Below are 20,607 nucleotides of genomic sequence, written 5' to 3' on the forward strand. Positions count from 1 at the left end.
TGAGGAGCTCCTCAGGACGTACCGTGTATACTAAATAATTCAAATTTTGGCAGGGTGTTCTTCAAAATATACACTTTTGAACTATAATCAGAAAATAAAATATTTCCTAACAAAATTTTGAGTAATTTACAATTAACCATGACGATACCTGAATGAACATATAATTTATGTTATACTGAACTTGTAAATTTTGAGGAGCTCTTCAGGACGTACCGTAAAGAATGAATAATTGAAATTTTGGTAGTATATTATTCAATATATCTAATTTAGAAATAAAATTAGAAAAAAATATGTCTCTTAACAAATTTTCCAGTAATTTGTACTTAACTTTGCAGACAGCACGATGTGTATTTAATTTAAGTTATATATTAATCGTAATATTTCGGGAGCTCGTCAGGACTTACTATTCGGGATAAATAATTGCAATTTTGGAATTATATTTTTAGTGTATATACTTTTGGAATAAAATTACAAAATTATGTTTCTAAACAAATTCTCGAGTAATTTGTACTTAACTTCGTCAATTCTTCAATGTACTATTAATTTATGTTATAATGCACTTGTAAATTTTAAGAAGCTCGTCGGGACTTTCTATGCAGAATAGACATGTGAAATTTTGATAATATATTCTCCTTTACATAAGCTTTAGAAATAAAATTAGAATAAAATATACTCCTTAACAAATTTTCGAGTAATTAACCATTAACTACGACGATACCTCAAAGTACATTAATTTATGTTATCAAGCAATCGTAACTTTTAAATACAACTTTGCTCGCGCCGTTTTTACAATACAAGTCCTCTGCAAAAACAGCATAGGCAAAGTTGTACATTTGATATATTTTTTATTGTCACGTGATATATTTTTATTTTTACTCGCTTTTTACTTTTAGTTGCTGTAGAGCTTAATGATGTTAGACAATATTGTAGATTAATTAATTTTAGACCATTTTTCTTTAGCAAACGGTTTAAAAGTTACGGCACAAATAATACATAACAATTAGGCGTAAAACTTTTGTTCCGCCGTTTTTGCAATACGATTTGTACCCAAAAAACGGCGGGAGCAAAGTTGTACAATAATTAATAATATATTAAATAATTCTGGATACTCAAATATATATATATATATATATATATATATATATATATATATATGTATACATATATACAAATTATTTTTCACAATATATAAATAAATATAACAACCAATTAATATTTTAACATATTGGTGTACAACTTTCGTTCCGCCGTTTTTGCAATACAATTTGTTTGACAAAAGCGGCGGGTGCAAAGTTGTACGATAAATAATAATATAATGAATAATCCAGGATACTAATCAAATATATATATACAAATTATTTCTTACAATATATAAATTAAAAAATAAACTTACTTTGTCCACGTGTCGAACAAAATTCTGCACCCCAAGTCTTCGCCATTTTTACTTTTTGTAACTAAAAATGCCGAACTAAAACCCAATTTTTGTCCAACACTTTCAACACCGAATTACCACTTAATCTTAGCACTAAAAGTCACAGTAAAACTTCTGTCCGATTTCCGAATAATAACTAAATAATAACTGACTATTGTCTAAAATCTAGTCAACACGTTCGACGCCAAATTTAATATTTTATTAAACAAAAACTATGTCCATTAAAATCATCGTCGTCCAAGTCTCCAAAAGTGAAGGGTTGCACGCGCACCCAAAGACAGTGTTAACACTTCTAAAAAATAGTGAAATGGCGCGTAATTTGAATTTAAATTTGGTAGAAAAACATAAATTTTGTTTAAATTAATCGGACTCTTGAGGTTGTTGTTAATTAAATATATTACATTTGATGTTTTTAATTATTTTGTATACTTTGTTATTCGACAAATTTGTTCAAAATTAATTAATCTACAATTTAAAAAAATTAAAATCTATAATTAAAAAAAATCTTTACCAAATTCAAATTCAAATTCAAATTTTGCGCCATATTTGACACTTTTCACTAATTTTTACTAAATAACTTGTATATATGTATAGGTATATGAGTATCCTGGATAATTTAATATATTATTAATTATTGTACAACTTTGCTCCCGCCGTTTTTTGCATACAAATCGTTTTGCAGAGGACTTGTATTGTAAAAACGGCGAGAGCAAAGTTGTATTTAAAAGTTACGATTGCTTGATAACATAAATTAATGTACATTGATGTATCGTCATAGTTAATGGTTAACTACTCAAAATTTTGTTAAGAAACATTTTATTTTCTAATTTTATTTCTAAAGCTTATGTATTAGAGAATATAATATCAAAATTTCACATGTCTATTCTGCATAGCGAGTTCTGACGAACTTCTTAAAGTTTACAAGTACATTTTAACATGAATTAATGGTACATTGAAGTATTGACGAAGTCTAGTACTAATTACTCAAAAATTTGTTAATAAACATATTTTTTTGTAATTTTATTCCAAAAGTATATACACTCGAGAATATAATTCCCAAATTATAATTATTTATCCCGCATAGTAAGTCCTGACGAGCCCCCAAAATATTACAATTAATATATTACTTAATTTAAATACACATCGTGCTGTCGGCAAAGTTAAGTACAAATTATGCGAAAATTTGTTAACATATATTTTTCTGATTTTATTTTGAAAAAAAAAACATACAATAAAGAATATAAAACCAAAATTTCAATTATTTAGTCTGTACGGTACGTCCTGAAGAGCTCCTCAAAATTCACAAGTGCAATATAACATAAATTAATAGTACATTGAGGTATCCTCATGGTTAATGGTTATTAACTCAAAATTTTGTTAGGGAACATTTTATTTTCTATTTTTATTTCAAAAGTGTATATTTTGAAAATTAACTTACCAACATTTCAATTAATTAGCGTACACGGTACGTCCTGAAGAGCTCCTTAAAATTCACAAGTGCAACATAACATAAAATAATAGTGCATTGAGGTATCCTCATGGTTAACTGTAAATTACTCAAAAATTCGTCAAGAAACATTTTCTATTTTCATTTCTAAATTACATGCATTGAAGAATGTAAAACCAAAATTTCAATTGAACATTTTGGAAGGTACGTCCTGAAGAGCTCCTTAAAATCCACAAGTGCAAAATAACATCAGTTAATGGTACCTTTGAGGTATCGACAAGTTTAATGGTTAATTACTCAAAACATTATTAAAAAACATATTTTTTTTTAATTTTAATTCGAAAGTATATATATATATATATATATATATATATATATATATATATATATCTTAATATATATAAATTTAGTGTCACAGGCGTTGTCCTCTATGGACGCCTAAAATACTGAACCGATTTAAAATTGGTTTTGCTCACCGTGTACATATGGATCCCATTTAGGACATAGGATATAATAAAAATCTCAATTAATAGCCGAAATTTTATATTATTTAATTAAAAAACATTTAGACATTTCGCCATAGTTTGAGTTCTGTCGAGAGGTTACCACTCTAGACAAAAACCATAGAGCCACGAATTCAATGCAGGAGTTAACGCATTACGATGCGTTTCTATGAGCTACGGTGACGGTTGGAAACATATTATGTATTTTTATGTTGCCAATTGTGATTTGATAATAAGCATACGGTGAAATATGTTTGTGAGGTTAGGTTATTATATGTCAAATGCTTATTGAAAGTTTTAGCAGAGAATATCACCATTCACGGTATGTATATTAATGTATTGAACACCGTTATATTATTACACGATACAAATCAAGCATTATAACCAAATTTATCATTTTCCTAGTAACTAATAACAACTAAATCTAATAAAGCACAGTGGTAAAATTCAAATATTCAAATATTCAAATATTCAAATATTCAAATGGATATTATCTATGGATGATTAACGTGCAGTTGGTTCTGACTTTTATTAATTAAGTTAATTGTATTGATGGTGCACTATCGAGTCTATTGAAAAACAACCATGTAAGTATTAAAACATAGAAGTGTTTCATAGTGAATTCATCAAGCAGGAAACTACAATGAATAAAATGAGCTAATATTACAGCCTGCAACACATTGTGTTAATATTACAGCCCAATTTTGACGAAGACAAAAACATGCTCCAATATTTTCAGGCAATGAACTTTAGAAATAAAAAAGAAGCCATGTGCTGCAAGAAAGTTTTAAATAAGAAGTGATTATTTTCGAATGAATTTCTTCGATACCATCAGATTGCACGATACCATTTAAGAGGTAACAGTATTTGCGATGACTATCACCAAGGCTCAGGGACAAACAATGCCCGTTTTTGGACTTGAATTAGAAAATCAATGTTTTCTAATTCGTGCATCAATTAGTTTTAAGCTAGATTTATAAAAGCATTCATTATTGAGTAATAATAATGGAATGGGAATATGTGATACAGCTATATGAAACAAGTAAATAATTGAAATTAGAATAATGTATGCATAAATAAGTGAGCATAATGTATGTAATATAATAAATTAATCATATCGTATATATTTTTTATATATCGTAATATTCAAGTTTAGAAAAATATTATGCAGTCAATTGTATGTTAGCATAATGGTATTTATGAAATATATGTATGTTGAAAGTTATATAGGTGGTGTTTTAAATTAATAGTAAATTTGTTTAGAATATTATATATTATAATTCTTTGTAATTAAACGAGAATTATTTAGAAGTGTATATTGAATAATATTTAAATATATAATACATATATATATATATATATATATATATATATATATATCACTGGTTAAAAATTGAAAAATAAAGATACTAATAGAAAATCTTCACAATCAACTTAAATCGAATACATTTATAAGTTAAAGCATCGCTTGATTACTTATGATAAATTTTATAAATTTTTTCTAAACTTTAATTTATCGTTTAATTTTTTTTATTAATATATATTTTAAGGAAATTTTTATCAATAGTATTGATCCAGGTTGATCCATGTTGTTGTTGTTCAAATTATCGGAAATCAAACAATTTGCCGATTATAAAATATTTATTCTTTTATGCCGTGATAAATTTCGTAAATTTATCTGAACCAAACTCTACATTGTGTAAAAACAAAAGATCCACAAAACTCAATGCCAATTATTATATTTCTCTCGCTTACTAAAATCGTCGCGACCTGCCAATCTCCCACATACCACTATCGGAAATCAAACAATTTGCCGATTATAAAATATTTATTCTTTTATGCCGTGATAAATTTCGTAAATTTATCTGAACCAAACTCTACATTGTGTAAAAACAAAAGATCCACAAAACTCAATGTCAATTATTATATTTCTCTCGCTTACTAAAATCGACGCAACCTGCCAATCTCCCACAAAATAATAACTATAATTTTCACAGCAAAGGGGCAACATATTTTTGATGGCAAAACAACGTTTGCCGGGTCAGCTAGTATATATATATCTATATATATATAAATCTCGTGTCACGATGTTAGTTCGCGATGGACGCCCAAACTACTGGACCGATTTTAAATTTTAATGGCTCATCGTGTGCATATATATCCAACTTAGGTTATAGGAAATTTTGAAAAGTAAATTTGAAATATAAATATATAATTTTTATAAATTTCTAAAAATTTTGACAGAAAATGACCAAAAAAAAAACAAAACACTAAAATGACAAATGTCAAAATTAAAGGAAATTTGGATATATAATTTTTGAAAAAAAAAATTGACATTTCAAAAAATAAAATTCAAAAACATGTACATATATAGAAATATCCAACATTTATATCCAAATTTGATGAAATGCTACATACAAAATCACTGATTATAGTTTTAAATCTAATTAAAAATCAATGCTTAAAAATTTAAATAAATGTTGACATGAAAAAAAAAAAATGTCATCTGTCAATATTTATGAAAATAATTATATAAATAGATTTATGATTTAGATTTAATTGATTAGCTTACCAAATTATTTCGGAAACCAAAACTTCATTAAAACCTATAGATTAGAGATCACAATAAAAAAGCGGCACTTGAATTTAAAAATAATCATAACCAAAATTTTGACATGTCACAAAAAAAGAATGTTTAACGAGTTACTTAAATAAGACGCAAATAAATTAATTATTACAAGTTATGTTACAGAAAATATTGCCTAACAAATTATAGATACAAAACAATATTGTAAAATAAATATTTTCAAAAAATTTTGACAGAAAATGGCCAAAAAAAAACAAAACACTAAAATGACAAATGTCATAATTTATGGAAAATTTGAGAAAAAAAGATTTATGATTTTTGAAAAACAAAAATTGACAGTTCAGAAAATATAATTCAAAAACATGTACATATATAGATATATCCAACATTTATATCCAAATTAGATGAAATGCTATATTCAAAATTACAATTTATAGTTTTAAATCTAATTAAAAGTCAATGTTTATAAATTTGAATAAATGTTGACATGAAAATCGTCAAATGTCATTTGTCAAAATTTATGAAAATAATTATATAAATAGATTTACAATTTATATTTATTTGATTAGCTTACCAAATTATTTCGGATACCAAAACTTCATCAAAACCTTATAGATCAGAGATCACAATAAAAAGCGACATATTGAATTTAAAATTAATCATAAACAAAAATTTGACATTTCACAAAAAAAATGTTTAACGACTTCAATAAGAAACAAATAAATTAATTATTCCAAGTTATATTGCCGAAGAAATTATAGATACAGCACAATATTGTAAAATAAATATCATAGATTAATTTTCGACCAAAAAGGAAATATTTTGACATTTACAAATATACTGCATATTGAATATATGAAATTGACATTCACTATTTTTCAATTAAATGAAAATGTAAAAAATCAAATATTTATATAAAAAATTGTATATTCAGATGAAGATACTGATTTGTTAATTTAGACTGAAACCTGATTTATTCATTAATTTTTAAAAAAATTGGCATAAACAAAATTAAAATAAACAAAACACCTGCATCATGCGTTGGAATTAATTATCGAAGTGTAAAGAAATTTGTGTAATTAAAATAAAATATTATTATTATATGAGTTGAGATAAATTTTGATTGCCATCGCAAACGTTAATCATACAGAAAATTGTAACCTCTTAAATGGAATAGTACAATCTGAAGGTATCATTGCAATCTGACAAAAATAAACTAGACAAACTAAATACTATATCATATTATATTAAATTTCGATCCAGAAGAAAATATTTTGACAGTTATAATTAATTTGAAATGAAATGCAAATGTCAAAAATCAGATCTTTATGTAAAAAAATATTTATTTCCACAATATTCCCGTGTTGAATTTGCACTTTTTTATGAATTTAACAAGCATATAATATATTCATTGATCACTTAAAATAAATATTAATTTATAATAAATAAATATTGACGTATTTGACATGACAAAAGTATAATAAACAAAACGCTATGATGCGAGTGAATTAATTTTTGAAGTATGAAATGTCAAATAATTTTGAAAATTATAACAAGTTTTTAACTATTTGTCAGAAAGAATATATTTTATTACAAATTCATACCCATATCAAGCACCAAAGTAATAAATACTATTAATAAAATGACATATTATTTATAGACAATATGATTTTAATGCATATTTTAATTATATGTTTTATATAAATATCAAATAAATATATTTATGTTTCACTTGATTTTAATGAAAATAATTCAATGCCAAAATAAAAAGTATACATCTAAAATTATAGTCTAAATATTACAATTTTGATAAATAATCATCCATTATTTTACAGTACAAAAATTGATAAAAAATTAATAAAAGTGCCAAAAATCAAACATTTTATAGATTTGGACTCGGATTTCTCAGAACTTTATCCATGTTAGTTTCAGGGATAGTATGAATATCAATTTGCAGTCAAAAATTTATATGATAAGTGATTAAAACATTATAGATCACAATAAAAAAGCGACATATTGAATTTAACATTAATCATAAACAAAATTCTGACAGTTCAAAAAAAAAAATGAGTTTTTAACGACTTCAATAAGATACAAATAAATTAATTATTCCAAGTTATGTTATAGGCAATATTGGCAATCAAATTATAGATATAAATTATATCATATTATATTAAATTTCGAACCAAAAAGGAAATATTTTGGCATTTAAAAATTTAGTGCATATTGGATATTTGAAATTGACATTGAATATTTTAAAATTAAATGCAAAAGTAAAAAATCTGATATTTATATAAAAATTATATATTTAGATAATGGTACTGCGATGATTCAGACTAAAATCTAATTTATTCATTGATTAAAAATATTTCACTATTTGACATAAATAAAATTAAAATAAACAAAGCACTATGATGCGTTCGAATTAATTATCAAAATGTAAAGAAATTCGTGTAATAAAAATGTAACATTATTATTAATATATCATGTATATTATAAGAACTTTTGCAATGCGGAAAAATATTTATGATGGCAAAACAGCGTTTGCCGGGTCAGCTATATATATATATATATATATATATATATATTTGATGAGTATCCTAGGTTATTCAATATATAATAAATTATTGTACAACTTTGCTTCCGCCGCTTTTTTCATACAACTCGTATAGCAAAAATGGCAAAAACAAAGTTTATACTTGGCTAGTTTTAAATTATATAAGGTTGTCAAATATCTCCCTTCCGCTTTTCTCTCTAAGACAAAAAGGCGGAAGGGAGATATTTGACAACCTAATATTTTAAAGTATACCGAGTTACTGTAGAGCATAATGATGTTAGACAATATAGTAGATAGTTTAATTTTGTACAAATTTATCGAATATATAATTCATATTGAACAAATACTTTTAAAGTTATAGCACATATAAATCATGGGTGCTCTAACTATTAGTATTAGGTGCTTACAAGTTTTCCTACGAAAATTACTTACTACAATTATGTCTGCTAGTTTTCAACTTGTATTTCACCCAAGATATGCCTAACTAAATTATTCCTCGACTGTCAAAAGTCACTTAGTACCAAAATTTCCCTTAATTTCTTAATTAAATTTCCACCAAGATCACAATCTCGATATCACATAACACTTATTAAATATTCTGTGTGAGTTTCAATAACGACACATCATTTTCCAGAATTTCCAAATTTCTGGTCGGAGTTTTCTTCATCTTAAATTACTCACTTAGGACATACACGTGTGTGTGTATTGTTGTGTGGGCACGAGGTAAGATTATTGTATTAAGAGCTTCTTGTAGAAAATGATGAAATTGTTTGGAAGGGACTTAAGGGAATTCGAATTTAATATAAATTAGGATGAGAGGGATGGATTTCCTATGGGCGAGTTGCTGATCTAGATTTCTATGATATTAGATCGATGTAAATATAGAAAATTCGGGACATTTTTTTGGCTTTTGTCAAATAACTCAAAAATTTCATATGAAAGCTTCCTTTTCTGGTTAGATAGGGTGAAACTAGATAAAATTTACAACTTTTCCTAGGAAACACTTTTTTGCGTTCCGATATAAAAGTTTTGAATAAAACGACTTTGAATTATTTTTGTATTCTGTATTGAATTATTACTTCATTATATTGTACTAACATATTTAGTAGGGTTTGTCGGTTTTCAAAAACCGGTTTTAAAAACCGGTTTTAAAAGCCGATTTTTGGCGAAAATTATGGAATTCGAAAACCGGTTTTTTAGTAAAAAAAGTCGGTTTTCAATGTATAAATGAAAAATAACAAATATAGCCAAATATAAAAGATAGATGAAAGCGTTTTGATTCTTGAAATCATATCGGTTCAATAGCATTTGATATCTTATCAGTCTGCAATGGCTCCCAGAAAGGTTTTGTATATATTAATTTAGATTTTTATACCAGTGTATATATTAATTTAAATCAGTGTGACTTCTTCTTGAAAAAGTAACTTCCTCTACTTTTTTTATTTTTTACTTCCCGTAGGGTAAGTTATTATAATGGGCCGAAAATTGGAATTGAAAATTTTTACATTTCTCGACGTTATGAAGGTTTCTGAACGTTTTGGCATACTTCAGAAAAAATGGATGTGTGTGTGTGTGTATGTATGTATGGATACAAATTTTCGCCCACGTTTTCGGGCGTACGGATCAACCGATTTGAATGGTTTAAAAAACATTCGATTCCTATTGATAAGGAGATGTGCTGATTAGTTTTTGGCAAAGGCAGGTCCAGCAGTTACGGAGATAAGGAGCAAAGAGTGCAGAAAATAGAAATCGAGTTCTTGGGGAACGGAGCATCAGATTTGAATGATCTAAAAAACATTCCATTAGTACTGATTGGGAGAAGGGGTTATTAGTTTTTCGCAAAGGCAGGCCCAGCCATTTCGGAGATATAGAGCTAAATGTACAAAAAATGGCAGTTTTTGAGAGAACTAAGCGTCTGATTCAATTGATTCAAAGAACTTTCTGATTGTCTTAACAAAATAATAGATTTTGGAAAAAAAATTTTTTGTTCCATTTTTTTTTTCATTTTTTTTTTTTTTGTATATCGAAAATAATTCAGATTTTATTTTTAATTCTGACTATAGTTCTAATATACTTTAAACAAATTATTTCAACTCTGCAATTCAGTTTATATAATTTTTATAAATATTAGACAATGTTACAATATTTTTAATAATCTATTTGAAAACATTCAATATTCCTCGAACATTTCGTTACGGTACGGGAAGTTCCAGCAATTTGCCTTGAGGCACGACTCCACCCACCCCACTAGTTTTATTTTCATTCTGCAATCTATAAAAATAATTATATTTAGCAGAGAATGCTGACAAGTGTTTACAATTTATTGTTTACAAATTAGTAGATACGCCCAGTGGTGTATCTGCTATAGTTAATATATAAAAAAGAAAAAACTAAAGACAAATAAAGAGATATATATATATATATATATATATATATATATATAAATAAACTATATTAAATCTCGAGGTATTTTCCTTTTGAGCCTCTACTCAAACTTAAAAAAAATATTTTTAAACCCTAGAAGTTACAAATAAAAGAATAACTAGTTGGTTTGGTATTTAGCCTTGAGGCAAGTTACATGAACTTCCCGATATGTGTAAATAATTGACTTAATCAAAAAAAGTGTAAATAATATACTTCATCAATCCTACTTGAAAAAAACGATAATAATTTTAGAAAAGTTTGACGAATTTTTAAAATTAAACTACTTGTCGTAAGGCCGTAATATTACAGTAAGTTCTATAAGACCATGATGTATATCGCCTAAAAAAGTTCCATGAAAATCGGCTTAAATTTTTTTTTCAACAGTTAATTACAAGAAAACGGCTCGGTAGATTTTCACCTAAAATTAATCAGTACCATTCCCAACTAATATCTTTCGAACAGTTTTTGGTTTTTTAAAATCGGTTCGGTAGGATGCGCTTAAATGTGGACGAAAAGTTTAACACTTTTTTCAACAGTTAATTACAAGAAAACGGCTCGGTAGATTTTCACCTAAAATTAATCAGTACCATTCCCAACTAATATCTTTCAAACAGTTTTTTATTTTTTAAAATCGGTTCGGTAGGATGAGCTTAAATGTGGACGAAAATTTAACACTTTTTTTCAACAGTTAATTACAAGAAAACGGCCCGGTAGATTTTCACCTAAAATTAATCAGTACCATTCCCAACTAATATCTTTTGAACAGTTTTTGATTTTTTAAAATCGGTTCGGTAGGATGAGCTTAAATGTGGACGAAAATTTGACACTTTTTTTCAACAGTTAATTACAAGAAAACGGCTCGGTAGATTTTCACCTAAAATTAATCAGTACCATTCTCAACTAATATCTTTCGAACAGTTTTTGATTTTATAAAATCGGTTCGGTAGGATGAGCTTAAATGTGGACGAAAATTTAACACTTTTTTTCAACAGTTAATTACAAGAAAACGGCTCGGTAGATTTTCACCTAAAATTAATTAGTACCATTCCCAACTAATATCTTTCGAACAGTTTTTGATTTTTTAAAATCGGTTCGGTAGGATGAGCTTAAATATGGACAAAAATTTAACACTTTTTTTCAACAGTTAATTACAAGAAAACGGCTCGGTAGATTTTTACCTAAAATTAATCAGTACCATTCCCAACTAATATCTTTTGAACAGTTTTTGATTTTTTAAAATCGGTTCGGTAGGATGAGCTTAAATGTGGACGAAAATTTAACACTTTTTTTCAACAGTTAATTACAAGAAAACGGCTCGGTAGATTTTCACCTAAAATTAATCAGTACCATTCTCAACTAATATCTTTCGAACAGTTTTTGATTTTATAAAATCGGTTCGGTAGGATGAGCTTAAATGTGGACGAAAAGTTTAACACTTTTTTTCAAATTGCAAAGAAACGGCTTGGCAGATCGTCGCACAAAATTGCCAAACAATAGTCCTCACCGAAATACATCAAATGGCTTTTAAATTTTCAAAAACGGTTCAGGCGTTTTTGAGAAAACGTCGATCAAAAGTCTAATTTTGACAAATGCCAAAAAAACAATACCAATGTTTGCAAACTTTGACGAATTTTTAAAGCTGAACCAGTTGTCGTAGGGCCGTAATATTTTAGTATGATCTAGAAGACTATGGTATCTACCGTCAAAAAAATAATCATGAAAATCGTCGAAATTTTTTTTTTAAAAACTTTATTACAAGAAAACGGCCCGGCCGATCTCTACCAAAAACTAATCAGCACCATTCCCAATCAATATCTTTCGAACGGTTTTTGAATTTTCTTAACCGGTTCAGAATTGCGGGCTAAAACGTGCACGAAAAATTTTTCACTTTTCTGCTATTCATAAAGAAACGTTTCGGCCGATCGTCCCACAAAACTGACAAAGGATAGTCCTCGTCGAGATGCATCGAATGGTTTTTAAATTTTTGAAATCGGCGCAGCCGTGTTCGAGAAAACGTCGATTTACGGCAAAAAATCTGTTCACACACACATACACACAGACACACACATACTTTTTCAAATTTGGTCTCATTCGATTTAGAATGGCTTGAAACGTCGAGAAAACATAAAATTAGAGAATCGGATTTTTTGATGAAAACAAACTTCTCCTTCGGGAAGTTAATTATCAGTATCAAAATATTTAAATCAATATTTTAAATTAATGTATATATGAATATATTACAAAATAATATCGAATTGTATAAAATATTAAAAAATACAAATTAATAATAATAATTAATTTGCTTTCTAACTTCCCGTAGGGTAAGTTATTGTAATGGGCCGAAAATCGGAATTGAAAATTTTTGCATTTCTCGACGTTTTGAAGGTTTCTGAACGTTTTGGCATACTTCAGAAAAAATGGATGTGTGTGTGTGTGTATGTGTGTGTGTGTGTATGTATGTATGGATACAAATTTTCGCCTACGTTTTCGGGCGTACGGATCAACCGATTTGAATGGTTTAAAAAACATTCGATTCCTATTGATATGGAGATGTGCTGATTAGTTTTTGGCAAAGGCAGGTCCAGCAGTTACGGAGATAAGGAGCAAAGAGTGCAGAGAATAGAAATCGAGTTTTTGAGAGAACGGAGCATCCGATTTGAATGATCTAAAAAACATTCAGTTAGTAATGATTGGGAAAAGGGGTTATTAGTTTTTCGCAAAGCCATTTCGGAGATACAGAGCTAAATGTACAAAAAATGGCAATTTTTGAAAGAACTAAGCGTCCGATTCAATTGATTCAAAGAACTTTCTGCTTGTCTTAACAAAATAATTGATTTTGGAAAAAAAAATTTTTGTTCCATTTTTTTTTTTTTTTTTTTTTAATTTTTTGTATATCGAAAATAATTCATATTTTATTTTTAATTCTGACTATAGTTCTAATATACTTTAAACAAATAATTTCAACTCTGCAATTCAGTTTATATAATTCTTATAAATATTAGACAATGTTACAATATTTATAATAATCTATTTGAAAACATTCAATATTCCTCGAACATTTCGTTACGGTACGGGAAGTTCCAGCAATTTGCCTTAAAGCACGATGCCACCCACCCCACTAGTTATGTTTTTACATTGATTTTTTTACAGAAATTTGTGAACAAATTTTAGACTTTTTAGAAAGAATTACTAAAAATTATCATTTGAATCGTGCGTTGAAAATATATTTTTGGGTGGTACTGCAATGTGAAAAGTTGTATGGATTTTAGTAGTATTAATATTACTTGTAAGAAAGCAGAAAGTGAACGTTAAATTATTACTTAATCAGCCTGTTTAATAGGTGTGTACCTATTAATATAAAAATACAAATAAACAAAACTTATTTCAAAAATAAATGCAACAATAAAAGAATACATTATAATTAATTTATTAATTGGAGAAAGTTGACCAAAAATAAAAACTTATTTTAAAAATGCTTTACGGGACGCAGCACGTTTTGCTATCAACAGGAAGCAAAGGTTTTTTGAATCATTCAAAAAATCCGTGCACACGAAATCGTGGACGATAATTGCATCCAAACATACTTACACAAACACACATACTTCAAATGTTCTGTAACCTTTGAAACGTAAAGATATGCAAAAATTTCCATTTTCAATTTTTTACGATTAATATGACTTACCCTACAAGAAGTTGATAATAGAATAAAATTCAACTTAAATATTTTCTATATCTCAATTAGAAATAGGAGCATGCCGAGCTTCTATTATTATAATGCCTACAGGCGTATTAAATGTGAATTTCAAAATTTCATAAACATTGAATAAAATATAACATTTTTCATACCACAAATATTGCAGGCTATAAAACTATTAAACTTTTTTACACATATACACATATTTGTATTATCGTCAGTTGTGAGTGTTTAACCCAGCGATTTCCAACTTGTGGGGCGCACCAACACTAAAGGGGCCCCATACCGTTCCAAGGAGAGCGCGACGCTGTTTTAAAATTATTAATTTTAAATGTTGAGTAATTGAAATATTAATTTTAAATGCTGAGAAACTGCCATCTAAAAAAATCTTGATATGTTCAAATACGAATGGAACAGAAATCTATTTGTCATTTTGAAGTATGATGATATGCTGAAAAACAAGCTCAACCGTCGCATTACTTTCTCTAATGGTGTGATTATTATTTTTCTATGATTTGTTTTCATTAAAATTATTTTGTCTTATAATCGATAGTTATGTTTGTATGTATTTTTTAAATATTGTGTATTATTTGGCATAATTTCAGTTAAGTGTATTTAAATTAAATTATTTGAACAATTAGGGGGGGGGGCGCAATATTTTTTTCTTTCGAAAGGGGGGCGCAAGGAGGAAAAGGATGGAAACCACTGGTTTATCCCCTTAACTTAGGATTTTGATACAGTTTTGTTTTTGTGTTTTATCGTTTCGTAAAAATAAATATTTTGTAATAATTGTGTCAAATAATACAAATATTATAAAAAATATACATGCAAACATAACTGTTGATTATAAGAAAAAACTAGTTGGTTTGGTATTTAGCCTTACATGAACTTCCCGATATGTGTAAATAATCGACCTAATCAAAAAAAAGTTTAAATAATATACTTCATCAAACCTACTTTTAAAAAAACGATAATAATTTTAGCAAAGTTTGACGAATTTTTAAAATTAAACTACTTGTCGTATGGCCGTAATATTACAGTGACCATGATGTATATCGCCAAAAAAAAGTTTCATAAAAATCGGCCTAATTTTTTTTTCAACAGTTAATTACAAGAAAACGGCTCGTTAGATTTTCACCTAAAACTAATCAGTATCATTCCCAACTAATATCTTTCGAACAGTTTTTGATTTTTTAAAATCGGTTCGGTAGGATGAGCTTAGATGTCGACGAACATTTAACACTTTTTTTCAACAGTTAATTACAAGAAAACGGCTCGGTAGATTTTCACCTAAAATTAATCAGTACCATTCGCAACTAATATCTTTCGAACAGTTTTGGATTTTTTAAAATCGGTTCGGTAGGATGAGCTTAGATGTCGACGAAAATTTAACACTTTTTTTCAACAGTTAATTACAAGAAAACGGCTCGGTGGATTTTCACCTAAAATTAATCAGTACCATTCCCAACTAATATCTTTCGAACAGATTTTGACTTTTTAAAATCGGTTCGGTAGGATGAGCTTAGATGTCGACGAAAATTTAACACTTTTTTTCAACAGTTAATTACAAGAAAACGGCTCGGTAGATTTTCACCTAAAATTAATCAGTACCATTCCCAACTAATATCTTTCGAACAAATTTTGATATTTTAAAATCGGTTCGGTAGGATGAGCTTAAATGTCGACGAAAATTTAACACTTTTTTCAACAGTTAATTACAAGAAAACGGCTCGGTAGATTTCCACCTAAAACTAATCAGTATCATTCCCAACTAATATCTTTCGAACAGTTTTTGATTTTTTAAAATCGGTTCGGTAGGATGAGCTTTAATGTGGACGAAAAGTTTAACACTTTTTTTTCGAATTACAAAGAAACGGCTTGTCAGATCGTTGTACAAAACTGACAAACCATAGTCCTCACCGAAATACATTAAATGGCTTTTAAATTTCTAAAATCGGTTCAAGCGTTTTTGAGAAAACGTCGATCAAAAGTCTAATTTTGACAAATGCCAAAAAGCCCATACTGATTTTTGCAAACTTTGACGAATTTTTAAAGCTGAACCAGTTGTCGTAGGGCCGTAATATTTTAGTATGATCTAGAAGACTATGGTATCTACCGTCAAAAAAATAATCATAAAAATCGTCGAATTTTTTTTTTAAAAACTTTATTACAAGGAAACGGCCCGGCCGATCTCTACCAAAAACTAATCAGCACGATTCCCAACCAATATCTTTCGAACAGTTTTTGAATTTTCGAAATCAATTCAGAATTGCGGGCTAAAACGTAGACGAAAAATTTTTCACTTTTCTGCGATTTATAAAGAAACGGCTTGGCCGATCGTCGCACAAAATTAGCAAACAATAGTCCTCATCGACATACATCGAATGGCTTTTAAATTTTTGAAATCGGTCCAGCCGTTTTCGAGAAAACGTCGATTTACGGCAAAAAATCTGTTCACATACACGCACACACACACATACACACACACACACACACACATACTTTTTCCAAAGTTGGTCACATTCGATTCAGAATGGCTTGAAACGTCGAGAAAACATAAAATTAGCAATTCGGATTTTTTGATGAAAACATAAACTTCTCCTTCGGGAAGTTAAAAAGCTTAAAATTATTATATCAGGCTTTAAAAACAATTAAGCATAATTTGGTTCGAAGATTGAAAGTATTTTTTATTTCAGGAAATATTGCGAGTAAACAAAGGATAGTCTAATAAGTAGCAATTCGATAGACGTTCTAAGTTTTTTTAAATCATATTTCATTAAATAAAAAACAATTAGAATGTTTAGAATTAATTAAAATTGCTCGGAACAGACAATACCCGAGTTTAGCTTAATAGTTTTTAATACTAAAATTGATATTAACAAGTATGTATCAACATGTATCTAATTTTTTTTTAATTTAATGCATTTTTTTATTTAAAAATGTATTATTTTTATTTATTCGAAAACTTTTCTTTTACTAAATATAAAAATATTTTCATTCGTATATGTGAAAATGATGCATGAATAACGAATAATTATTTTCAAAGTTATTTAATCAAGATAAACTATTATTTTTAGTTCAACTAATTAAAATTAAAATAATTTTGTTTACTATCTATAAAATTGAACAATAAATGAATTCAGTCAAATACTGCTCTAAATTACACTAAATTTACGGATAAATTACAGAATATTTGAGCAAAAGTTTATTTTCTATATAAAATTCAAAAACCGTTTTTTTAGTGAAATTGAAATTCGAAAACCGGTTTTTTGAAAGGTCGGTTTTTGTATAAACCCTAATATTTAGTAGCAAAAAAAGTTTATTTATTTTTGATCGTTTTATTTTAAAAAATATTAATTTGCAAATTTTTGTGTACTTTACTGTATCAAAAACTTATATAAATAATTTAAGTTAATAAAAGCAATCTTATATTTGAAAAAAAGCTTCTACTTTCACTATTTTTCCTTGGCATTATTTTTCATTGGAGTTTTATCCACAAAATAGTAGTAAAGAACAAAAGCTGGGTAACTTTTTGTGGTACTTGAGAAAATAATTGCCCAGGTCATTTGGGCCCAGCCTAAGTTTATTTTTATTTTAGTGTTGGAACACTAATGGATTTGTCTTGTCGGAGACCAAATGATAAAAATGACATAAATTCGTAGACGAGAAACATTTGAGGGCGGAAAAACGGATGAAAATTATAAATAATTAATTGTTTACAATATGTATGTAATATAATGGTGTTTTAGTTTTATTAATGAGAAATAATTATTATTCGTTCGTCTAAAAATAATTTGTGAGCCATAAAACAACAGAAACTGTATATGAGTAATAAAATAACACATTTTGACATGTTATCATGAAAATGGCTTATAAACAGCTCATGATAATATTATAATCAACGTATAAAATTAATACACACACACATATATATATATATATATATATATATATATTATATATATATATATATATATGTTAAAGAAGTTAATTGTGATGTTGAGAGATATGAGTAAGTTCTTCAAGGGTATACATCAAATAAAAGGCAAAGATTTAGAAGTTAATTTTTAATTTTTCCAAACGTTTCGACATAGTATTTTATGTCATCATCAGTGGATATAAATATGGTCTTACATCAGAAGCTAGCGCAAGGCACATAATTTTGCACTATTATATATACACTAACTTGTTTTTTTAACTTCCCGAAGGAGAAGTTTATGTTTTCATCAAAAAATCCGAATTGATAATTTATGTTCTCTCGACGTTTCAAACCATTCTGACTCGAATGTGGACCAACTTTGGAAAAAAATGTGTGTGTGTGTGTATGTGTGTTGTGCGTGTATGTGAACAGATTTTTGCCGTAAATCGACGTTTTTCTCGAAAACGGCTGGACCGATTTCAAAATTTAAAAGCCATTCGATTCGATGTATGTCGATGAGGACTATTGTTTGCTAATTTTGTGCGACGATCGGCCAAGCCGTTTCTTTATAAATCGCAGAGAAGTGAAAAATTTTTCGTCTACGTTTTAGCCCGCAATTCTGAATCGATTTCGAAAATTCAAAAACTGTTCGAAAGATATTGTTGGGAATCGTGCTGATTAGTTTTTGGTAGAGATCGGCCGGGCCGTTTCCTTGTAATAAAGTTTTTAAAAAAAAAATTTTCGACGATTTTTATGATTATTTTTTTTGACGGTAGATACCATAGGTCTTCTAGATCATACTAAAATATTACGGCCCTACGACAACTGTTCAGCTTTAAAAATTCGTCAAGTTTGCAAAAATCAGTATGGGCTTTTTGGCATTTGTCAAAATTAGACTTTTGATCGACGTTTTTCTCAAAAACGCTTGAACCGATTTTAGAAAGTTAAAAGCCATTTAATGTATTTCGGTGAGGACTATCATTTGTCAGTTTTTGTGCAACGATCTGACAAGCCGTTTCTTTGTAATTCGAAAAAAAGTGTTTAAACTTTTCGTCCACATTAAAGCTCATCCTACCGAACCGATTTTAAAAAATCAAAAACTGTTCGAAAATATTAGTTGGGAATGTTACGATTAGTTTTAGGTGGAAATCTACCGAGCCGTTTTCTTGTAATTAACTGTTGAAAAAAAGTGTTAAATTTTCGTCGACATTTAAGCTCATCCTACCGAACCGATTTTAAAATATCAAAAACTGTTCGAAAGATATTAGTTGGGAATGGTACTGATTAATTTTAGGTGAAAATCTACCGAGCCATTTTCTTGTAATTAACTGTTGAAAAAAAGTGTTAAATTTTCGTCGACATCTAAGCTCATCCTACCGAACCGATTTTAAAAAGTCAAAAACTGTTCGAAAGATATTAGTTGGGAATGGTACTGATTAATTTTAGGTGAAATCCACCGAGCCGTTTTCTTGTAATTAACTGTTGAAAAAAAGTGTTTAAATTTTCGGCCGACATCTAAGCTCATCCTACCGAACCGATTTTAAAAATCCAAAACTGTTCGTAAGATATTAGTTGCGAATGGTACTGATTATTTTAGGTGAAAATCTACCGAGCCGTTTTCTTGTAATTAACTGTTGAAAAAAGTGTTAATTTTCGTCGACATCTAAGCTCATCCTACCGAACCGATTTTAAAAAATCAAAAACTGTTCGAAAGGATATTAGTTGGGAATGATACTGATTAGTTTTAGGTGAAAATCTAACGAGCCGTTTTTTTTGTAATAATTGTTGAAAAAAAAAATTAGGCCGATTTTTTAAAACTTTTTTTTTGGCGATACAAGTCATGGTCACTGTAATTTACGGCCATACGACAGTTTTTAATTTTAAAAAATTCGTCAAACTTTGCTAAATTTATTATCGTTTTTTTAAAAGTAGGTTTTGATGAGTATATTATTTAAACTTTTTTTTTGATTAGGTCGATTATTTACACATATCGGGAAGTTCATGTAACTTGCCTCAGCTAAATACCAAACCAACTAGTTTATTA

The 20,607-nt window shown here is 28.0% G+C and overlaps 1 protein-coding gene across 1 annotated transcript in view; it reads left to right on the forward strand.

The window, feature by feature from the left end:
* Positions 1–3,663: 3,663 nt before the first annotated feature.
* Positions 3,664–20,607, forward strand: part of LOC113389729 — a 19,842-nt gene continuing 2,898 nt past the window's right edge. Inside the window, exon 1 of the mRNA XM_026626746.1 lies at positions 3,664–3,704. Within this exon, the coding sequence (XP_026482531.1) occupies positions 3,664–3,704 (41 nt within the window). The remainder of the gene's footprint in view (positions 3,705–20,607) is intronic.

This window comes from Ctenocephalides felis, unplaced genomic scaffold, assembly GCF_003426905.1.
Source record: "Ctenocephalides felis isolate EL2017-DRISC unplaced genomic scaffold, ASM342690v1 CF-g0.4_SCAFFOLD_00845, whole genome shotgun sequence".
Classification (NCBI taxonomy): Eukaryota; Metazoa; Arthropoda; class Insecta; order Siphonaptera; family Pulicidae; genus Ctenocephalides; species Ctenocephalides felis.